Genomic DNA, 17,549 nt, shown 5'->3' with positions numbered 1-17,549 from the left:
ATTCAATCTAAATATATTACCATGGGTACTTGAATGGTTATTATATATACACATTAGAAACATCGAAAATATTATTTCATATAAATAAACATAATAAATACAGTTTTCACAAGATATACATGCCATGCATGTACACGAGAACATATAAAATCTTGTTCTTAACGCTCTCTCAAATTTCAATTTTCATCCTTTTTGAGAAAAACCCCTCTGGTATGTAGTGTCTTCAAACACAGTACCGATCTGCATATCAGTTTATACAACTAAGAAATGAAAATTATGTTCACATTTCGCTCTAGGATGCCTATCAAAGTTACGCAATTACGCGAAGTGAAGCGAATTATACGAGAGGATAGTAAATCAACTGTGTACGATACGTTATTTACCAAAAAAAGTTACTGCAGAATAGAATACTTTATTAAAAAGGCTATCATTATGCATACGGTAAACGATTAACTGGTGTATATTTTCTTAGTATGCACGCATTGTGTACGCTTCATATAATTTTCAAACAAAAGAGTAAGACTACATTTACGAATAGATATTTTTCATACATATAAACACATACAAATATGAAATATATATATAAACACACACACACACACACACATACACACACACACACAAAGTATGGCATCTCGTGAATAAAACGGGAACATTTTGTTTCAAATAAAATGAAAATAATCTAATCTGACATTACATGCTACATTTCAATATGCATTACTACCATCACACTTGAACCTATGATTTTAATAATCTACCTTTGTGACATTGCAGCGAATGAGATGCGAATATGAAAATTTTCGACACACCTTGTAAAACATGTACTCCCGACTGATAATTAGTGATTAACTTATGAATATGCAATAGAATTCACATGAAATACTGATCATTTCATATTATCGTACTTTTGTGTATATTCAACCCATGTAATAAGATAAGATGCAATAATATTTTACTCATTAAATCAGTACACTCTACAAATACAGAATGCGAAATGGGTGAGAAGGGGGCGAGGAGTTACCGCGTTTTCCATCCCTATTAATTTATCGGCCCTTTTAAAGATTTTTTTTAATTCTTGGAGGACAGAATTTGAATAAATACAGTTCCATGAAATAAAATACACAAGGATGAATGGGACTATGATATTATCAGCTTTCTTTTAAATTGAAGACATGCACTGGATCATTTTACCGAAATAATGCAAATCTTTAAACTGTCATAACTTCGTTATTCCTTGTCTGATATTGATCAAGATCAAGTGTTTTGTTTGTCTGATCTTACTTCATAGTCTACCACAGATAATTAAACATAAATTTGGCTTCATATTATAACTATATATACATATGTACTATTGAAATAACATTGAATTCGTCAGTTTCAAACCTTGAATCTTGTAAATTTGAGGAAATTACTTCGTAAGCACTGGACAATCCGAATAACTTAAATTGTGATTTGTAAAATATATTCAGATATACACAATTCTCTAAAACAAATTAAAACAAAGTGACTGTAGGCCTGTACACGAACTAACCAGACTTATAGCAAACTAGAATAGCATGCCTGCAAGATGATCAGGTTTTAACTCTCCAAATTGGAGCCCTAAAACTGGCTAAAGTGATAACGTGATATGTAAATCATTATTAAAATTGAATTAAGAGAGAGCTTTACCAATATGCCAATCCCACGAAAGCTCTTCAATATCTTAAATCTGTATATCTTGTCCGATTTCCTGTCAATCAAATTGTTGAATGGTCGTTTGGTGAGAATTCTTACAGTATTTTAGTTTCTTTCTCCTTTGTGGAGCAGGTTTAACAAACTGTGTATAATCATTAGACTATTCCTGATTGTATTGATAGTAGAAATCGTGATGCAGTGACATAAGAATTCATTAATGACTAACAAATTATAGTTTTAACAAAGACAAGAAGATAAATGAGCAGGTACAGAAAGTGCCATTGTGATGGAATCATGAATGGTCTACAAGCTCCAGACCCTATTGTATCGGTATTAGTTGTCGGATCAGTAGGCCAATCATATTGTTCATCGGCAAGCATGCTCCTACTGGTAGCCTCTGTACTAGAAATACCAGAATAACCAGAGGGCCACTCAAAGTCGTTGCAGGTTGCAGCATCTACGGTAGATGTTTTGGCATTTGAACAGCAGGAGAAATGTGTCGTATGGGGTAGGAGGAAGATAGCTGTGGTGGTGTGCCTCTTACCTGTACTGATCTGCACTTTGACGAGCTCTCGGTCGTTCTGGAAGCACGTCAGTTTGGTTGGCATACGTCCAGTCTTGGCCCAACAATGTACTTCATACGGATACTCACTATCAATCAAAGTGATGAAGCAATCTGCCGGACCGGGAGGACGCTGTACAACTACCTCCTTCTTTTGAGTATCATACAGAACGTTCTCCAAATTACGCCACACAGCCGTGAGTATGTACTGATCTCCGTCTATGGTATCAACGTCATCTATTGTCATATTCACACAGGGAGATGTACCTATGTCTATGACAGTGGTAGTGAATCTTGATATTTGAGGATTTTTGAAGCCATCAACATCATATTGTCCATCTATGCAGAAAGGACGACCCTTTGATCCGAACTGAATCGTGTAGAAAAGAGAAAACTGTAGTGTACTGGATGGTCGCTGAAGATGGAATGTGACTACGCCACGAGTACCCACATCCAACGTAACCGGTTCGGTCCACCTTGAGTTGCCTGCTACAAGTATTGGACAAGCAGAGAAGAAGGCCAAAGCGAGAATCGCCCAATAATGCCAACAGAGGAGGGTCGGGATCGAATGGCCATTCTCAATGTTCCGTCGTTCGCTCTGCAAGAAGAGTATACAATGGTCAAAAGTAACAATAGGAATTATTCATGCCATGTGGTGAACTTGGATCGGAGGTTCATTTATTTTTTTTTTTCACATGTCGTCATCTTGTATTACGATATGTTACTTTGTTAATCAAACGATATCTAATTGATGACATGTTGCAAAGGATCGAGGGATCTGAACATAAGTCAAACAAGAGAGTAAACGAATTTCATTGTTCCATGTCACTGATAAATTTGCAATAAATAAATGCAACATGAACATCAGAATCCAGCCTTGGTCATAAAATGCTGTGTTGGGAAGAAGAAAAATAAATAAAACAGAATGCTGGAAGTTTGAAAGAAATCGGGCAAAATTGATATACGGATACGGTGTATATTCCAAATTGGTAACTGGGTAAATAAATTTTGGCACTGAGCAAGGACAACTTTCCTACCTTAATTATCAGGTATTTATGGTTTTCGCTGTAGTACCCATTCCCCAGGGGCAGTAATCTAAATATAACCCAGGTAGTATATCATTTTATATCCTCATGAAAGAAAATATAATATGAAGTACAAACTTCGGATAAAATGTTATCTCAGAAATATTTCTGTATTGGAGTACATGGAAGAGTAGTCCTTGCCTTACATCGCTATGACATCACATATGCGGCCAATTTGAAGTCTTCATTGGTAAAATGATAACTTTTTTATTGTTTGTCCGATATTGTTCAAACTTTCACATATCAACTTGTCTCATTTTTCATTTCTCTTTAAAAACAAGCTTTTGTTTGGGTTGGATTCTCATTTAATCAGAACTAAACTTAACAATAAACCAACAAAGCTACATGTATGGTAGAGTATTGCATAAAATTGGCAATAAAATGCATCTTGGGTTTTAAAAAGTCAGGGGCGTACTTTAGAAATGTTTTAGGGGATGGCCTTGCTTTCCTAATTTCATTTGATGACAACAATTTATGCAACACAGTGATCTGCGTGGCTGTCCTATTTCAGGTAATCCTATAAAAGGTTACCTTTATTTCCGGTTTTGGATCTACTGCGTCGTTTTCATCGGTCATGCGGATAACAGGGAAATCATCCGTAGCTGGTACATCACCGCCATGAAGTTGTGTTTTTGGTTTGGCGACACATGACTCACTAAAACATAATACGAAATAGAATAGGTTAAATACAAATTGGGGTGAATTTCATTTCTGAGGTGAATGTCTTAAAAACACGTTTGACGAAGACATTCCTAAATGCACTGTTATGAATTAGTTGTCAGTATATTGAATGTACCCCTTAAGTAATTCATTTAGGTGTATATCTGTTTATTTTACATTATCATATACAAGGTGCCACATCCTATTAGCAGGTATTGTTATTTTGTGATCCCCTTTTATCAAATATTTTATTTTCTTGCTTGTACAACAATATTTTCGGTAATAAAGTTTCTATTTCTACTTCATCAGGTAAGATAATGTAAGGTGGTTTATTTATGTCTTAAACACAAAAGGCCTCAACCCACAGGCTCTTACCTTGTAGGACGAATAGCTGTCTTGATTTGTCGGGAAAGGCTATCACGGTTCGTTCGCCGGGGATTCTGTGGGTGAAACGTAAGAATATCATGTTCAAGAATGGTATTGCGTAGCTGTCTTTTAAAAATAGGCCTAACGAATTATTAAATCTGTTAAAGTTATATTTAATTAAATGACATTAGATTACACGAAAACATGGATAATAGATCCTAGCGGAGGAGCCAAGAGTGTCATTACTTCATTTGTATAGTGAAACTATAATATATTAGGACATGCCCTTAATTCCTTAATTACAATGGATCATAACGATTTATACAACACGGAGATCTTTGTGGCTGCCCTATTCCCGGTAATCGTATAAAAGGCTACCTTTATTACGGATTTTGGATCTCCTGCGCCGTTTTCTATGTTGATAGCAAAATCATCAGTAGCTGGTACCTCACCTCCATGGAGTTGTGTTTTTGGTTTGGCGATACATGACTCACTGAAACATAGTACGAAATAGCATAGGTTATATGCAAATTAGGGTGATTTTCGTGAATGTACTAATATAATTATTTGTCAGTATATTGAATGTACTCATTGGGAATACATTAGGTAATAAGTATGTATCTGTTTATTTGGAAGAGCTACATATTATTATGTACAGGGTGCGTCACACTATTAGCAGCTATTGCTATTTTGGTGATCCCCTTTTATCAAACATTTTATTTTCTTGCTTGTATATGAATTCATTCAATTTCAACTTCTATATGTAAGATAATGTAAGGTGGTATATTTATGTCTCAACACAAAAAGCCTCAAAGTACTGGCTCTTACCGAGGAGGCCGAATAGTTGTCTTGATATGTCGGGAAAGGCTATCAGGGTTCGTTCGCCAGGGATTCTGTGGGTGAAACATAAACATGACATGTCATGTTCAAGTATGATATTTTGTAGTTGTCTTTTAAAAACTAGGACTAATGGATTTAATCTAATAAAATTGTCTAAGTAACTAGATTGCGAAGATGGAACATTTTGTTGAAATGAAAGGTACTAAATTTTTTGCAGGTTGAATAGTTTTTGCTGTATAGAGTATTGAGTAGCGAATTTATCATTCACGTGGTTACATATTACAAGTTTACACTGCTCATAATACTGCATTATGGGTTAGGAACCGGACCAGATGTAAGTAGTTGAGGACTTGATGTAGTGTGACTTGGCTGCTTGTTCGAATATGATTTAAGAATGCTGCATTTATATTCGGAAAATGTATTTACATTTAGTTTTATCACTAAAAGAGACTAAATGTAATCAACACTTTGAGATTACAATGATTTTATATTTCTAATGCCTTGCTTTTTATTCTGTTACGGTATTCTTGTAGGGTGTGAAGATCATTTTAAGCAAGCGTTAAGTATACTTACTTACATAGGAATAGAAGCCGTCGTGACATTTAAGGGCATTGGGTAGTCGGACTCTCCGTTAATACCAGACAATCTATCATAAGCGGACACTTTGGACATCCCAGAACCTCGGACCATCTCTGGGCAGTTTCCGTCAGATCTAAAGCTGTCATCTGTATCATCATACCGTCCATCGTGCACTTCTGTTCTTAACTGAATGAGACATTGTTGGACATCTTCATGACCTGCATCTCCTGCTGCTTGAAGAGGTGTCATTCCATCTGTCTTCTTAGTATCTTTATGCCGTTCATCTTGCACTCCTCTCAACTGAAAGAGACATTTTTGGGCATCTTGATGACCTGCAACTTCTGCGGCTTGAAGTGGTGTAATTCCATCTGTCTTCTCTGTACCTTTATGCCTTTCATCTTGCACTGAACTGAATGGGACATTTTTGGACATCTTGATGACCTGTATCTTCTGCTGCTTGAAGTGACGTCATTCAACCTGTCTTATCTGTACCTTTATGCCGTTCATCTTGCGCTCCTCCTCTGAACTGAATGAGACATTTTTGGACATCTTGATGACCTGCATCTTCTGCGGCTTTAAGTGATGTCATTCCATCTGTCTTCTCTGTAATGAACTGAATGAGACATTTTTGGACATCTTGATGACCTGTATCTTCTGCTGCTTGAAGTGATGTCATTCCATCTGTCTTCTCTGTACCTTTATGCCGTTCATCTTGCACTCCTCCTCTGAAATGAATGAGACATTTTTGGACATCATCATGACCTGCATCGTCTGCGGCTTGAAGTGATGTCATTCGATCTGTCTTCTTAGCATATTTATGCCGTTCATCTTGCACTCCTCCTCTGAACTGCAAGATAAATTGTTGGAGATCTTTATGACCTGCATCTTCTCCTGCTTGAAGTGATGTCATTTCATCTGTCTTTGTACCTTTATGCCGTTCTTCTTGCACTCCTCCTCTGAACTGAAAGAGAAATTGTTGGAGATCTTGATGACCTGCACCTTCTCCTGCTTGAAGTGATGTCATTTCATCTGTCTTCTCTGTACCTTTATGCCGTTCATCTTGCACTCCTCCTCTGAACTGAATGAGACATTTTTTGACATCTTGATGACCTGTATCTTCTGCGGCTTGAAGTGGTGTCATTCCATCTGTCTTCTCTGTACATTTATGCCCTTCATTTTGCACTCCTCCTCTGAACTGAATGAGACATTGCTGGACATCTTGATGACCTGCATCTTCTGCGGCTTGAAGTGATGTCATTCCATCTGTCTTCTCTGTACCATTATGCCGTTCATCTTGCACTCCTCCTCTGAACTGAATGAGACATTTTTGGACATCTTGATGACCTGTATCTTCTGCGGCTTGAAGTGATGTCATTCCATCCGTCTTCTCTGTACCTTTATGCTCTTCATCTTGCACTCCTCCTCTGAACTGAATGAGACATTGTTGGACATCTTGATGACCTGCATCTTCTGCGGCTTGAAGTGATGTCATTTCATCTGTCTTTGTACCTTTATGCCGTTCTTCTTGCACTCCTCCTCTGAACTGAAAGAGAAATTGTTGGAGATCTTGATGACCTGCACCTTCTCCTGCTTGAAGTGATGTCATTTCATCTGTCTTCTCTGTACCTTTATGCCGTTCATCTTGCACTCCTCCTCTAAACTGAATGAGACATTTTTTGACATCTTGATGACCTGTATCTTCTGCGGCTTGAAGTGGTGTCATTCCATCTGTCTTCTCTGTACATTTATGCCGTTCATCTTGCACTCCTCCTCTGAACTGAATGAGACATTTTTGGACATCTTGATGACCTGTATCTTCTGCGGCTTGAAGTGATGTCATTCCATCCGTCTTCTCTGTACCTTTATGCCGTTCTTCTTGCACTCCTCCTCTGAAATGTATGAGATATTTTTGGACATCTTGATGACCTGTATCTTCTGCGGCTTGAAGTGGTGTCATTCCATCTGTCTTCTCTGTACATTTATGCCCTTCATTTTGCACTCCTCCTCTGAACTGAATGAGACATTGCTGGACATCTTGATGACCTGCATCTTCTGCGGCTTGAAGTGATGTCATTCCATCTGTCTTCTCTGTACCATTATGCCGTTCATCTTGCACTCCTCCTCTGAACTGAATGAGATATTTTTGGACATCTTGATGACCTGTATCTTCTGCGGCTTGAAGTGATGTCATTCCATCCGTCTTCCCTGTACCTTTATGCTCTTCATCTTGCACTTTTGATCTGAACTGAATGAGACATTTTTGGACATTTTGATGACCTGCACCTTCTCCTGATTGAAGTGATGTCATTTCAACTGTCTTCTCTGTACCTTTATGCCGTTCTTCTTGCACTCCTCCTCTGAAATGAATGAGACATTTTTGGACATCTTGATGACCTGTATCTTCTGCGGCTTAAAGTGATGTCATTCCATCTGTCTTCTCTGTACCATGATGCCGTTCATCTTGCACTCCTCCTCTGAACTGAATGAGACATTTTTGGACATCTTGATGACCTGTATCTTCTGCGGCTTGAAGTGGTGTCATTCCATCTGTCTTCTCTGTACATTTATGCCCTTCATTTTGCACTCCTCCTCTGAACTGAATGAGACATTGTTGGACATCTTGATGACCTGCATCTTCTGCGGCTTGAAGTGATGTCATTCCATCTGTCTTCTCTGTACCATTATGCCGTTCATCTTGCACTCCTCCTCTGAACTGAATGAGACATTTTTTGACATCTTGATGACCTGTATCTTTTGCGGCTTGAAGTGATGTCATTCCATCTGTCTTCTCTGTACCTTTATGCTCTTCATCTTGCACTTTTGATCTGAACTGAATGAGACATTTTTGGACATCTTGATGACCTGTATCTTCTGCGGCTTGAAGTGATGTCATTCCATCTGTCTTCTCTGTATCATTATGCCGTTCATCTTGCACTCCTCCTCTGAACTGAATGAGACATTTTTGGACATCTTGATGACATGTATCTTCTGTGGCTTGAAGTGGTGTCATTCCATCTGTCTTCTCTGTACCTTTATGCCGTTCATCTTGCACTCCTCCTCTGAAATGAATGAGACATCTTTGGACATCTTGATGACCTGCATCTTCTGCGGCTTGAAGTGATGTCATTCAATCTGTCTTCTCTGTACCTTTATGCCGTTCATCTTGCACTCCTCCTCTGAACTGAATGAGACATTGCTGGACATCTTGATAACCTGCATCTTCTGCGGCTTGAAGTGGTGTCATTCAATCTGTCTTCTCTGTACCATTATGCCGTTCATCTTGCACTCCTCCTCTGAACTAAATGAGACATTTTTGGACATCTTAATGACCTGTATCTTCTGCGGCTTGAAGTGGTGTCATTCCATCTGTCTTCTCTGTACCTTTATGCCGTTCATCTTGCACTCCTCCTCTGAACTGAATGAGACATTGTTGGACATCTTGAAGACCTGCATCTTCTGCTGCTTGAAGGGGTGTCATTCCATCTGTCTTCTTAATATCGTTATGCCGTTCATCTTGCGCTTTTGCTGTTAACCGGAGGAGACATTGTTTGACATCTTCATTGTCTCCATCTTATGCTGCTTGAAGTGGAGTTATTCCATCTGTATCTTTAGCATTTGTGTCTGCTCCATTTTCTACCAGGTAGGTAACGACAGGCAAGTGTCCTTCTTTTGCCGCTGCATGGACTGGTGTCCTTTTGTTTCTGTCAGCATGATTAATACAGGCATCCTGGGTGACCAGCATCTCCACAGAATCTAATGCACCATTATAACAGGCAGCCAAAAGAGGAGTTTTGCCGCTATCTGTTCCGTCATTTACATCACAGCCTGTGGTGCCAAAGTACTCGATTAAGTCTATGTGACCACGCTGGGCAGCAATGTAGAGAACAGTCATTCCTTCGAACCTCGTTTTTGTAGCTCCATGGGAAATCATATTACGTACGACATCTAACCTGCCACTCTGGACTGCAGCGTGTAATGGAGTCCATCCATTGTCGGCCATCTTGTTCACGTCTGATTCTTGATTGATGAGCTTTTGGACTATCTCAAGTGAACCATTGGCTGCTGCAGCATGAAGAGGAATACACCCAGTGTCATTTTCCTCATTTACATCAGCGCCATTAGAAAGGAGGAGATCGACTATGTATATAGGTGACCAATTTGAGCTGCAATGTAGAGAGGTCATTCCTCTATATTTGATGTCGATCGCTCCTTTCCATATGAGATACCTAACGACTTCGAGGTGGCCGTTTTTGGACCGCTGCGTGAAGTGGTGTGCAACCGTCGATGTCAGTCTTGTTCAAATCTGATCCCCTTTGAATGAGGGTTTCAACGACTTGAATTCTGCCGGTGGTAGCAGCAGCGTGAAGAGGAATCTGTCCTCTGTGACTCTCAGCATTTACCGAAATCCCTCTTGAAATAAGAACGTTTACTGCATCGAAGTGGCCAAGTCTAGATGCCATGTAGAGTGGACTCTCTTCATTTCCTTGGTTCGCTTTAGCTCCATTCGTAAGCAGATAGTCTATGACCTCACAATTGTTATTCTGGATTGCACACTCCAACGATGTCCAGCCTTTCTCATCGTTGCTGTTTATATCAACTCCTTGTTGCACGAGATACTTCACGGTATCTAAGTTCCCATTAGAAGCTGCAAGACGAAGTTCAAAGCGATTTATATTTATTTATTAATTTTTGTTTTATTTATATTATACTGCAGGGTAGGCCTGTTCAGTTTTTAAAAATGCTTTACAAAGGCGCCCTGCAGTTTAAAATACATGTCAAGATAACTATGAACAACTACAACAACAACAAACAACATCAAAAATACAAAATACAAAATATCTAACATCAGAAACAATTAACACCAAAATATAGAGTGGGAAGTGACAATTTTAACATACATAGCATTGTAAATCAATAGAATATCATTTCGCTCTATATCAATTCATATGAAAGGCTTTGCATATTTTTTTAAAAACTAACAAGGAGGTACAAACTTGTAAATTTGAAGGAAGTACATTAAAAAATTTGGGTCCGACATATGCGAAAGATTTTCTTTTATGTTCAATTCTAGCTTTGGGAAGCTGAAGCGGGCATCGTAAAGAAAACCGTGTCCTGTATTTCACGGGCCGTTTACATACTAAAGGTTTTAAATAATTTGGAACTAAATCATTCATTATTTTATATACAAGTACACAATACTTATATTTTATACGCTGATCTACTGATTGCCACTTCAGTGACTGCAACAAAGAAATTTGTGATGTATTATAATCTTTTTTTCAAAAGCATTCTGGCATATTTATTTTGAAGTTTTTGTGTCTTATCTAAATGTATTTTTGCACTGCTTCCCCAAGATGTAATACAGTAATCAATGTAAGGTAAAATCATAGAAAAGTACAGCTTCTTCATGATATCAAAGGACATTAAGTGCTTAATCCGCCTTACACAACCTATTGCCCGATATATTTTACAAACGATATTAGTAATATGTTCGCACCAAGTCAAGCCCGTATCGAGCATGACACCTAAGTATTTAATCTTTTTTACATTTTCTAATTGTACGTTCCTGAATTTCACTGACAAATGAGCACCCCTCAACTTTTTCTTTTGACCAAATACCATGGCTTTTGTTTTTTGCGGGTGTAAATGCATATTATTTAAGTCTAGCCATTTACTTATTGAATCAAAATCATCTTGCAGATACTTTTGTACCTCCTTAATTGATTCACCGTGATTAAAAAATGGCGGTATCATCAGCGTAAAGAGACATTTTATAATGTACATGCAATTTCAAATTACACATGTCATTAATAAAAATACAAAATATCAGTGGACCCAGTATAGATCCTTGTGGGACACCTGATTTTATCTTCAAAAATTCACTGCGACAACTGTTAATCATTACAAATTGCCTTCTGTCTGTTAAATACGATTCCATGCAGTTGTATTCATTGCCAGTAATACCATAGTACTTAAGTTTTGCAAGTATAAAATTGTGAGGAATAACATCAAAAGCTTTGCGTAAGTCCAAAAAAATACAACCAGTAACATGTTTTCAGTCCAATTTATAATACAAAAAATCTGTAATCTCAGTTAGACAAGTGGCAGTAGAATAAGACGGTCTGAAGCCAGACTGACAATTTGCAAGTAGATCATTTACATTTAAGTACTTATACAATTTATCATGTATTGCTCTCCGACTTCATTAAAGGCTTTGTTTAGAACGTGAGCTATTTCATTGTTAGGTATTTGATCATTATCAATTGTTAATTTAACATCATGACTCGTGGTTTTATTTTTCTTAGGTATAAACTTCGATAAAATGTTCCAGTTCTTTTTTATGTCATTTTCGCAGTCCTTAAATTTGTCCTGATAATACTTCTTTTTCAAATTTTTAATCAAGTTATTAGCTCTGTTACGGGAAAACTGAAATTTATTCCACCAATAAATTAATCTTGTTTTTCTAAATTGCTTTCGATAATAATCCCTTTCGCGTGGTAACACCAAAAAATCATCATTTATCCAAGGTACCCCTCTTTGTTTTTGCCGCACTGATATCACGGGGGCATGCCTGTCACAAATGTCCAGGAGTGTGTTTTTAAAGGTCAAGTCCACCTCAGAAAAATGTTGATTTGAATCAATCGAGAAAAATCAGACAAGCACAATGCTGAAAATTTCATCTAAATCGGATGTAAAATAAGGAAGTTATGACATTTCAAAGTTTCGCTTATTTTTAACAAAATAGTTATATGAATGAGCCAGTTACATCCAAATGAGAGAGTCGATGATGTCACTCACTCACTATTTCTTTTGTTTTTTATTGTTTGAATTATACAATATTTCAATTTTTACGAATTTGACAATTAGGACCTCCTTGCCTGAAGCACAAAATGTTGAAATAATGGAATTCCACATGTTCAGGGAGGAATGAAACTTCATTTCACATGACAATGACGAGAAAATAAAAATATTTCATATTTCATATAATAAAATACAAAAGAAATAGTGAGTGAGTGATGTCATCAGTTCCTCATTTGCATACCGACCGAGATGTGCATATCACTGTTTTGTGAAATGAAGCGAAACTTTAAAATGCCATAACTTTCTTATTTTACACCCGATTTTGATAAAATTTTCAGTATTTTGCTTGTTGAGTTTTTCTCTTTTTATTCAAATCAAGTTTTTGATGGGGTGGACTTGTCCTTTAAAGTAGTGCCACAATTTTTCAACGTCAGTCCCACAGGAATAAAACTCATGCCAATCAACTTTCCTTACATCATCTTTAAATTTCTCACTGTCAAAGTACTTGAATGAACGACATTTAGTTATTTTCGGAGAAAGGGATTGATGTTTCCCTTTAATTGCAGTAAAAATCACAGAGTGATCACTAAGTCCAGCTTACTGCACTCCTGACTTAATAATATTGTCAACAAGCGCATCAGAAATACATACCAAATCGATTACTGACTGGCTATGTGGTGAAATTCTAGTGGGTGCAGATATAACCTGTGTCATTTGCACTGTAGTAAGGAGACTGGAAACTTTTCTAGAAAGATTATTTACGGTTTGCATATTACAGTTAAAATCACCAAGAAGGATGACGTTGTTTGTAACTCTATACAATTTCTCAAGATTACTTTCAAGACTGTAAAAAAAATCTAAATGATTATCCGGTTTTCTATACAATATACCAATTAATAATGAGCTACTATTGCTACGTTGCAACTCCAACCAAATTTTTTTCTAAGGCAACATATTCAAGATCCAATCTCCTTATATACGATAGATTTTCTGATATAAAACATCTCACTCCACCTCCATGAGTACATCTATCCTTCCTCTCAAACTTATAACCTTTAACAGAAATCAAGCTATCAGAATGTTCTTTTGTTAACCATGTTTCTGACACTCCTAGTAGATCATAAGGGTTATTATTCAGCCAACATTGTAAATCAGCAACTTTATTAACAATGCTTCTGACATTAAGATGAGCTAATTTTATACCTTTAATATCTTTTAGAGCAAAATCATTAGTTTCGGTTGACCTATCATCATGTGCGTCGACAGAAATATTATTAGTTATACATGCCTTCAGTAGATAGATCAGGATCATTCCAAAAAGGTAATACACTTTGGAGAATACATTTCGGGCACTGCCAATTTTCAAACAGTTCATCTGAATCATAGGTCTCTCTTGAGACCCCGCCACAAACTATATGCACCCACTGTGAACATACAGTGCATAACAAAGCCTTTTGATTTATTTTAACAGATTTATTACAAATTGAACATGGGTATTTAATCATTAAATCTTATGTTGAAAATAGGTTAAAACAAGTGAAAAGTATTACGTGTAAGTAATGAATGTAATTTTATACAAATATTCAATAAAATAAGAACCAAGTTCTAGTGATTAACGTTATTAAAAACAAATCGTATATTTAATAGTGCAATTTAAAAGCAAATAGTAAACAGGAACGCCTGTGTGCTCAAGCAGACCAAGTATTACAGTTCAGTGAATTTGATTGATATTGTTGTCTCATTCCTTCAATTGATCAAGTTTTCCGAGGTCCTTTACACTTGAAATAGCAACTCTTTTCCCACTCTTATTCATCGCTATTACTCTTCTGTCTTGAGTCCAGACTTTGTGGACTTGCGGGAGGTTTCCCTTCTTCACTTGCCAGAACAGCTGAGATCGCTTCCGTGTTAGATTTTCATTGATGTAAATTGAAAGGCCTTTCAGCTTAGCCCTAGATGCGTATACAGCCTCTCTTGCCCTGTAGTTGGAAAATTTGATGATGATATTCCGGGGCTTACGTGGATCCTTCAGCTTGTTCTCAAGCGCAGCATGGCTGGAGAGGCGGTGGGAACGATCGATGTCCTCTTGTTTCACTGTAACACCCAGATTCCTCTGGCACACCTCTATGATCTTGGCATCAGTATCTTCGTTTGCAGATTCAGCAATACCACTGAAAATCAGGCAATTGCGGCGTGAATACTGCTCCGCCTCATCAGCTGCAGCTTCTAGCGACTCGACTCTGTTTTTTAGACGACCGACTTCCTCCATTAAAAACTTGACAATATCCAAATGACCAGATAATGTTGCTTCACAGAGTGAGTTCGCTTCATCAGCTTTTCCATCCGCACGACACTTGACAGTATCTAAATGGTCATGTTTAGCTGCTAGAGTTAAAGGTGTCAAACCTTCGATATCGAAATGTTCCACGTAGCAGTTTTGATCTGCAAGATATTTGACGATTTCAGGTTGACCTTTTGCGGCTGCAATGTGGAGAGGAGTGTAACCAAGGTGATCTTGTTTGTCAGTCTTTGATCCTTGTTTAGTGAGATATTTCACGACGTCAAAGTGACCCACACCTGCTGCCACATGAAGAGGAGTTTGTCCAATGTCGTCGAGCTCATTGGCATCAGCTCCCATCTTCATGAAGTATTGGAGTATGTCGAGGTGACCATAGATAGCTGCCAAGTGCAGAACACTCTTTCCATCATACATGGTGATCTTGGCTCCCTGTGTTATGAGATAATGAAGTACATCCAAATGTCCGTTTAACACTGCCCCGTGGACTGGTGTGAAATTTTTACAATCCTCCTTATTCATGTCACATCCTTCTTGAACGAGACATCTAGTAATGTCAAAGTATCCATTCAAAGCTGCTACGTGGAGATGATTCTGTCCGATGCTGTTTTCCTTGTTCACACTACCGCCTCTGGAAATAAAAAGTTGGAGCAAATCTAACTTGCCAAACGATGTTAACGCAAAGCTTAGACTATCTCCTTCATAAGGTCTCTCCTTAACCCCTGTCTTGAGAAGATGATGGACAACATTGGAATGTCCATTTATCACTGCATGATGAAGAACTGTTAGACCCATGTCATCTTTCACATTTATGTCACATGTTTCATCTCTGAGGTTTTGAAAGATGTGGGTGTACCCAGCTGCTGCTGCCATGTGTAAAGGGTTTCTTCCATCATTATCTCGTCTGTGAACATCTGCTCCGCTCCTAATAAGAATTAATGAAGAGTAGCATTGATTTTTGTGTATTGCAGCATGGAGAGCCGTCTGACCCAGATCACATTGGGCATTTATGTCTGCTCCCTGATCCAAGAGGAAATTTACGATAGCTCCATGTCCTTCTTCAGCAGCTACATGGAGAGCCCTGCGTCCGTCTTTATTTGCTTTATTTGGGTCTGCTCCTTTTTCAACGAGGATTTCAACCCCATCGATGTGACCTCTCGAAGCCGCTTTGTAGAGCGAATTGCATCCTTCCTCATCTGCCTGGTCTATGTCAGGGTTGAGCGATCGTTCTGGTGAGACCGAAAGAAGAGATTCGCTCTGTTCTGTAGACCCGCGTTTTGAGTCATCGCTATGCTGCAAAGTAACGCTTGGAAGGGCAACCTGATTCTCAATGATGCATTCTTCCTTAGAGATGGTGTTCCCATCGTTGGCCTTTGGAGATATTGGAGCGTTATCGCTGCCCTGAGACAGTGTCGACATCATGTCGTCTACATCTGCATCAGGTCGTTGTGATGTAGGGAGGTTACACGAAAGAGTATCTCCTCCATTAGGGGTGTACGCGTTCCTGCCACTTTGCCCAGTATTCCCAACTCCTAATATTGGTTGCATAGTTGTGTTCTAATGGGTTTTTATAAATTCCCCATTGTTTCCTTTTCATCTGTAAGGAAAAGAGTAAGAAAACAATACTTGTAATCATCACTACATTAATCATAATTTGAATTGTGGTATTTGAATTGAATTACCCCCTGATAATTTTAAAGGGCTAGAAATTGTTCAAATCAGTAGTGATAGAATCATGTAAGCTGAATTGTTGAAATATCATTCAAATCAGATGCAAATGTTTATGCAATGTTTCGAGAAGGTTTGGGGTTTCGGGTGGTTTGAAAAATATGTGACGTTGGCCACATACGAAGAAGGAAAATGACAGCATGGGGATTGGAAACTATTCACTAGGCAGATGGGTAAGAATGTTTCTAACCTCAACCCGATTATAAAATAATTTCAGATGTAATGCTAGGAAACGTAGCGACCGTGAAGAAATTTCATTCCAACTGTTTAAGAACGCCTTTTATAAGCATTTTATCTCTATACATAATAGCCAGGTTCTGCCACATCGCTTTACAAGATAGATGTAAAGAATTTTAATAAAAAAGGGCCAATTTTAAAACAACAAATTTGGTATGTACTTAAACTTCCAAGAGACCGAGTATATGACATTCAATGAAGAACATGACCATGCATCTATACAAGAAAAGGGACCGAGCTTAAAGAAGTTGATTTTAAATATTTAGGGTCATACATATGCTACTCAAGACTTTTAAGAAAAGCTCTTGCATGGAATACTTTAAAAAACTGCACTTGATTTTAAAATCAAATATTTCTCTATCAACAAAATTCTCCCTGTTTAGGGCATGAGTAGAAAGTATCCTTTTGTATGATATAGAAACATGGACTGTCAAGAAGTCTAGGAAAGATAGATTAGATGGCCCATATACACGAATTTTAATGAGGGTACAAAATATTACTAGGATATATCACAAAACAAAAGCTCAAATTTATGGAGATCTTCCACCCATCTCCACCTCTGTAATTAAACGTAAAATAAGATTTGCTGCATGGTCGCTGTTTCCGTAGTAAGAATGTACTTTTGTCGAGCCTCCCTCAAAAAAATCACAGGACGTATACCTTTATTATTTTATTGCACATGTAGGGGAACAAAAAACTTGCTACATGATCTACCAACCCTCAT

General features: G+C 37.8%; 4 protein-coding genes and 1 long non-coding RNA gene across 5 annotated transcripts; all 5 read right to left on the bottom strand.

Annotated features, from left to right (window-relative positions):
- Positions 1-4,356: 4,356 nt before the first annotated feature.
- LOC135157637 (uncharacterized) lies at positions 4,357-5,232 on the bottom strand. Its single transcript, XR_010296623.1, has 3 exons — positions 5,176-5,232; positions 4,726-4,840; positions 4,357-4,421 (listed from the first exon to the last, which is right to left on the bottom strand). It is a non-coding gene; the product is annotated as an uncharacterized LOC135157637 (long non-coding RNA).
- A 1,006-nt stretch (positions 5,233-6,238) lies between these two features.
- LOC129282708 (ankyrin-2-like) lies at positions 6,239-8,074 on the bottom strand. Its single transcript, XM_054918578.2, has one exon. It carries the CDS (start codon positions 8,072-8,074, stop codon positions 6,239-6,241), a length of 1,836 nt encoding a protein of 611 aa, XP_054774553.2.
- A 102-nt stretch (positions 8,075-8,176) lies between these two features.
- On the bottom strand, positions 8,177-8,893 carry LOC129282707 (protein fem-1 homolog A-like). The gene has a single exon (XM_054918577.2). It carries the CDS (start codon positions 8,891-8,893, stop codon positions 8,177-8,179), a length of 717 nt encoding a protein of 238 aa, XP_054774552.2.
- A 437-nt stretch (positions 8,894-9,330) lies between these two features.
- Positions 9,331-9,949, bottom strand: LOC129283140 (putative ankyrin repeat protein RF_0381). Its single transcript, XM_054918979.2, has one exon. It carries the CDS (start codon positions 9,947-9,949, stop codon positions 9,338-9,340), a length of 612 nt encoding a protein of 203 aa, XP_054774954.2. The 3' UTR covers positions 9,331-9,337.
- Positions 9,950-12,978: 3,029 nt separating this feature from the next.
- Positions 12,979-16,453, bottom strand: LOC129282719 (ankyrin repeat domain-containing protein 50-like). Its single transcript, XM_064113835.1, has one exon. It carries the CDS (start codon positions 16,406-16,408, stop codon positions 14,306-14,308), a length of 2,103 nt encoding a protein of 700 aa, XP_063969905.1. The 5' UTR covers positions 16,409-16,453; the 3' UTR covers positions 12,979-14,305.
- Between the last annotated feature and the right edge of the window lie 1,096 nt (positions 16,454-17,549).

Source organism: Lytechinus pictus, chromosome 19, assembly GCF_037042905.1.
Source record: "Lytechinus pictus isolate F3 Inbred chromosome 19, Lp3.0, whole genome shotgun sequence".
Taxonomy (NCBI): Eukaryota; Metazoa; Echinodermata; class Echinoidea; order Temnopleuroida; family Toxopneustidae; genus Lytechinus; species Lytechinus pictus.
The sequence above is the reverse complement of the archived record's forward strand: the minus strand, read 5'-3'. Positions and strand labels throughout refer to the sequence as shown.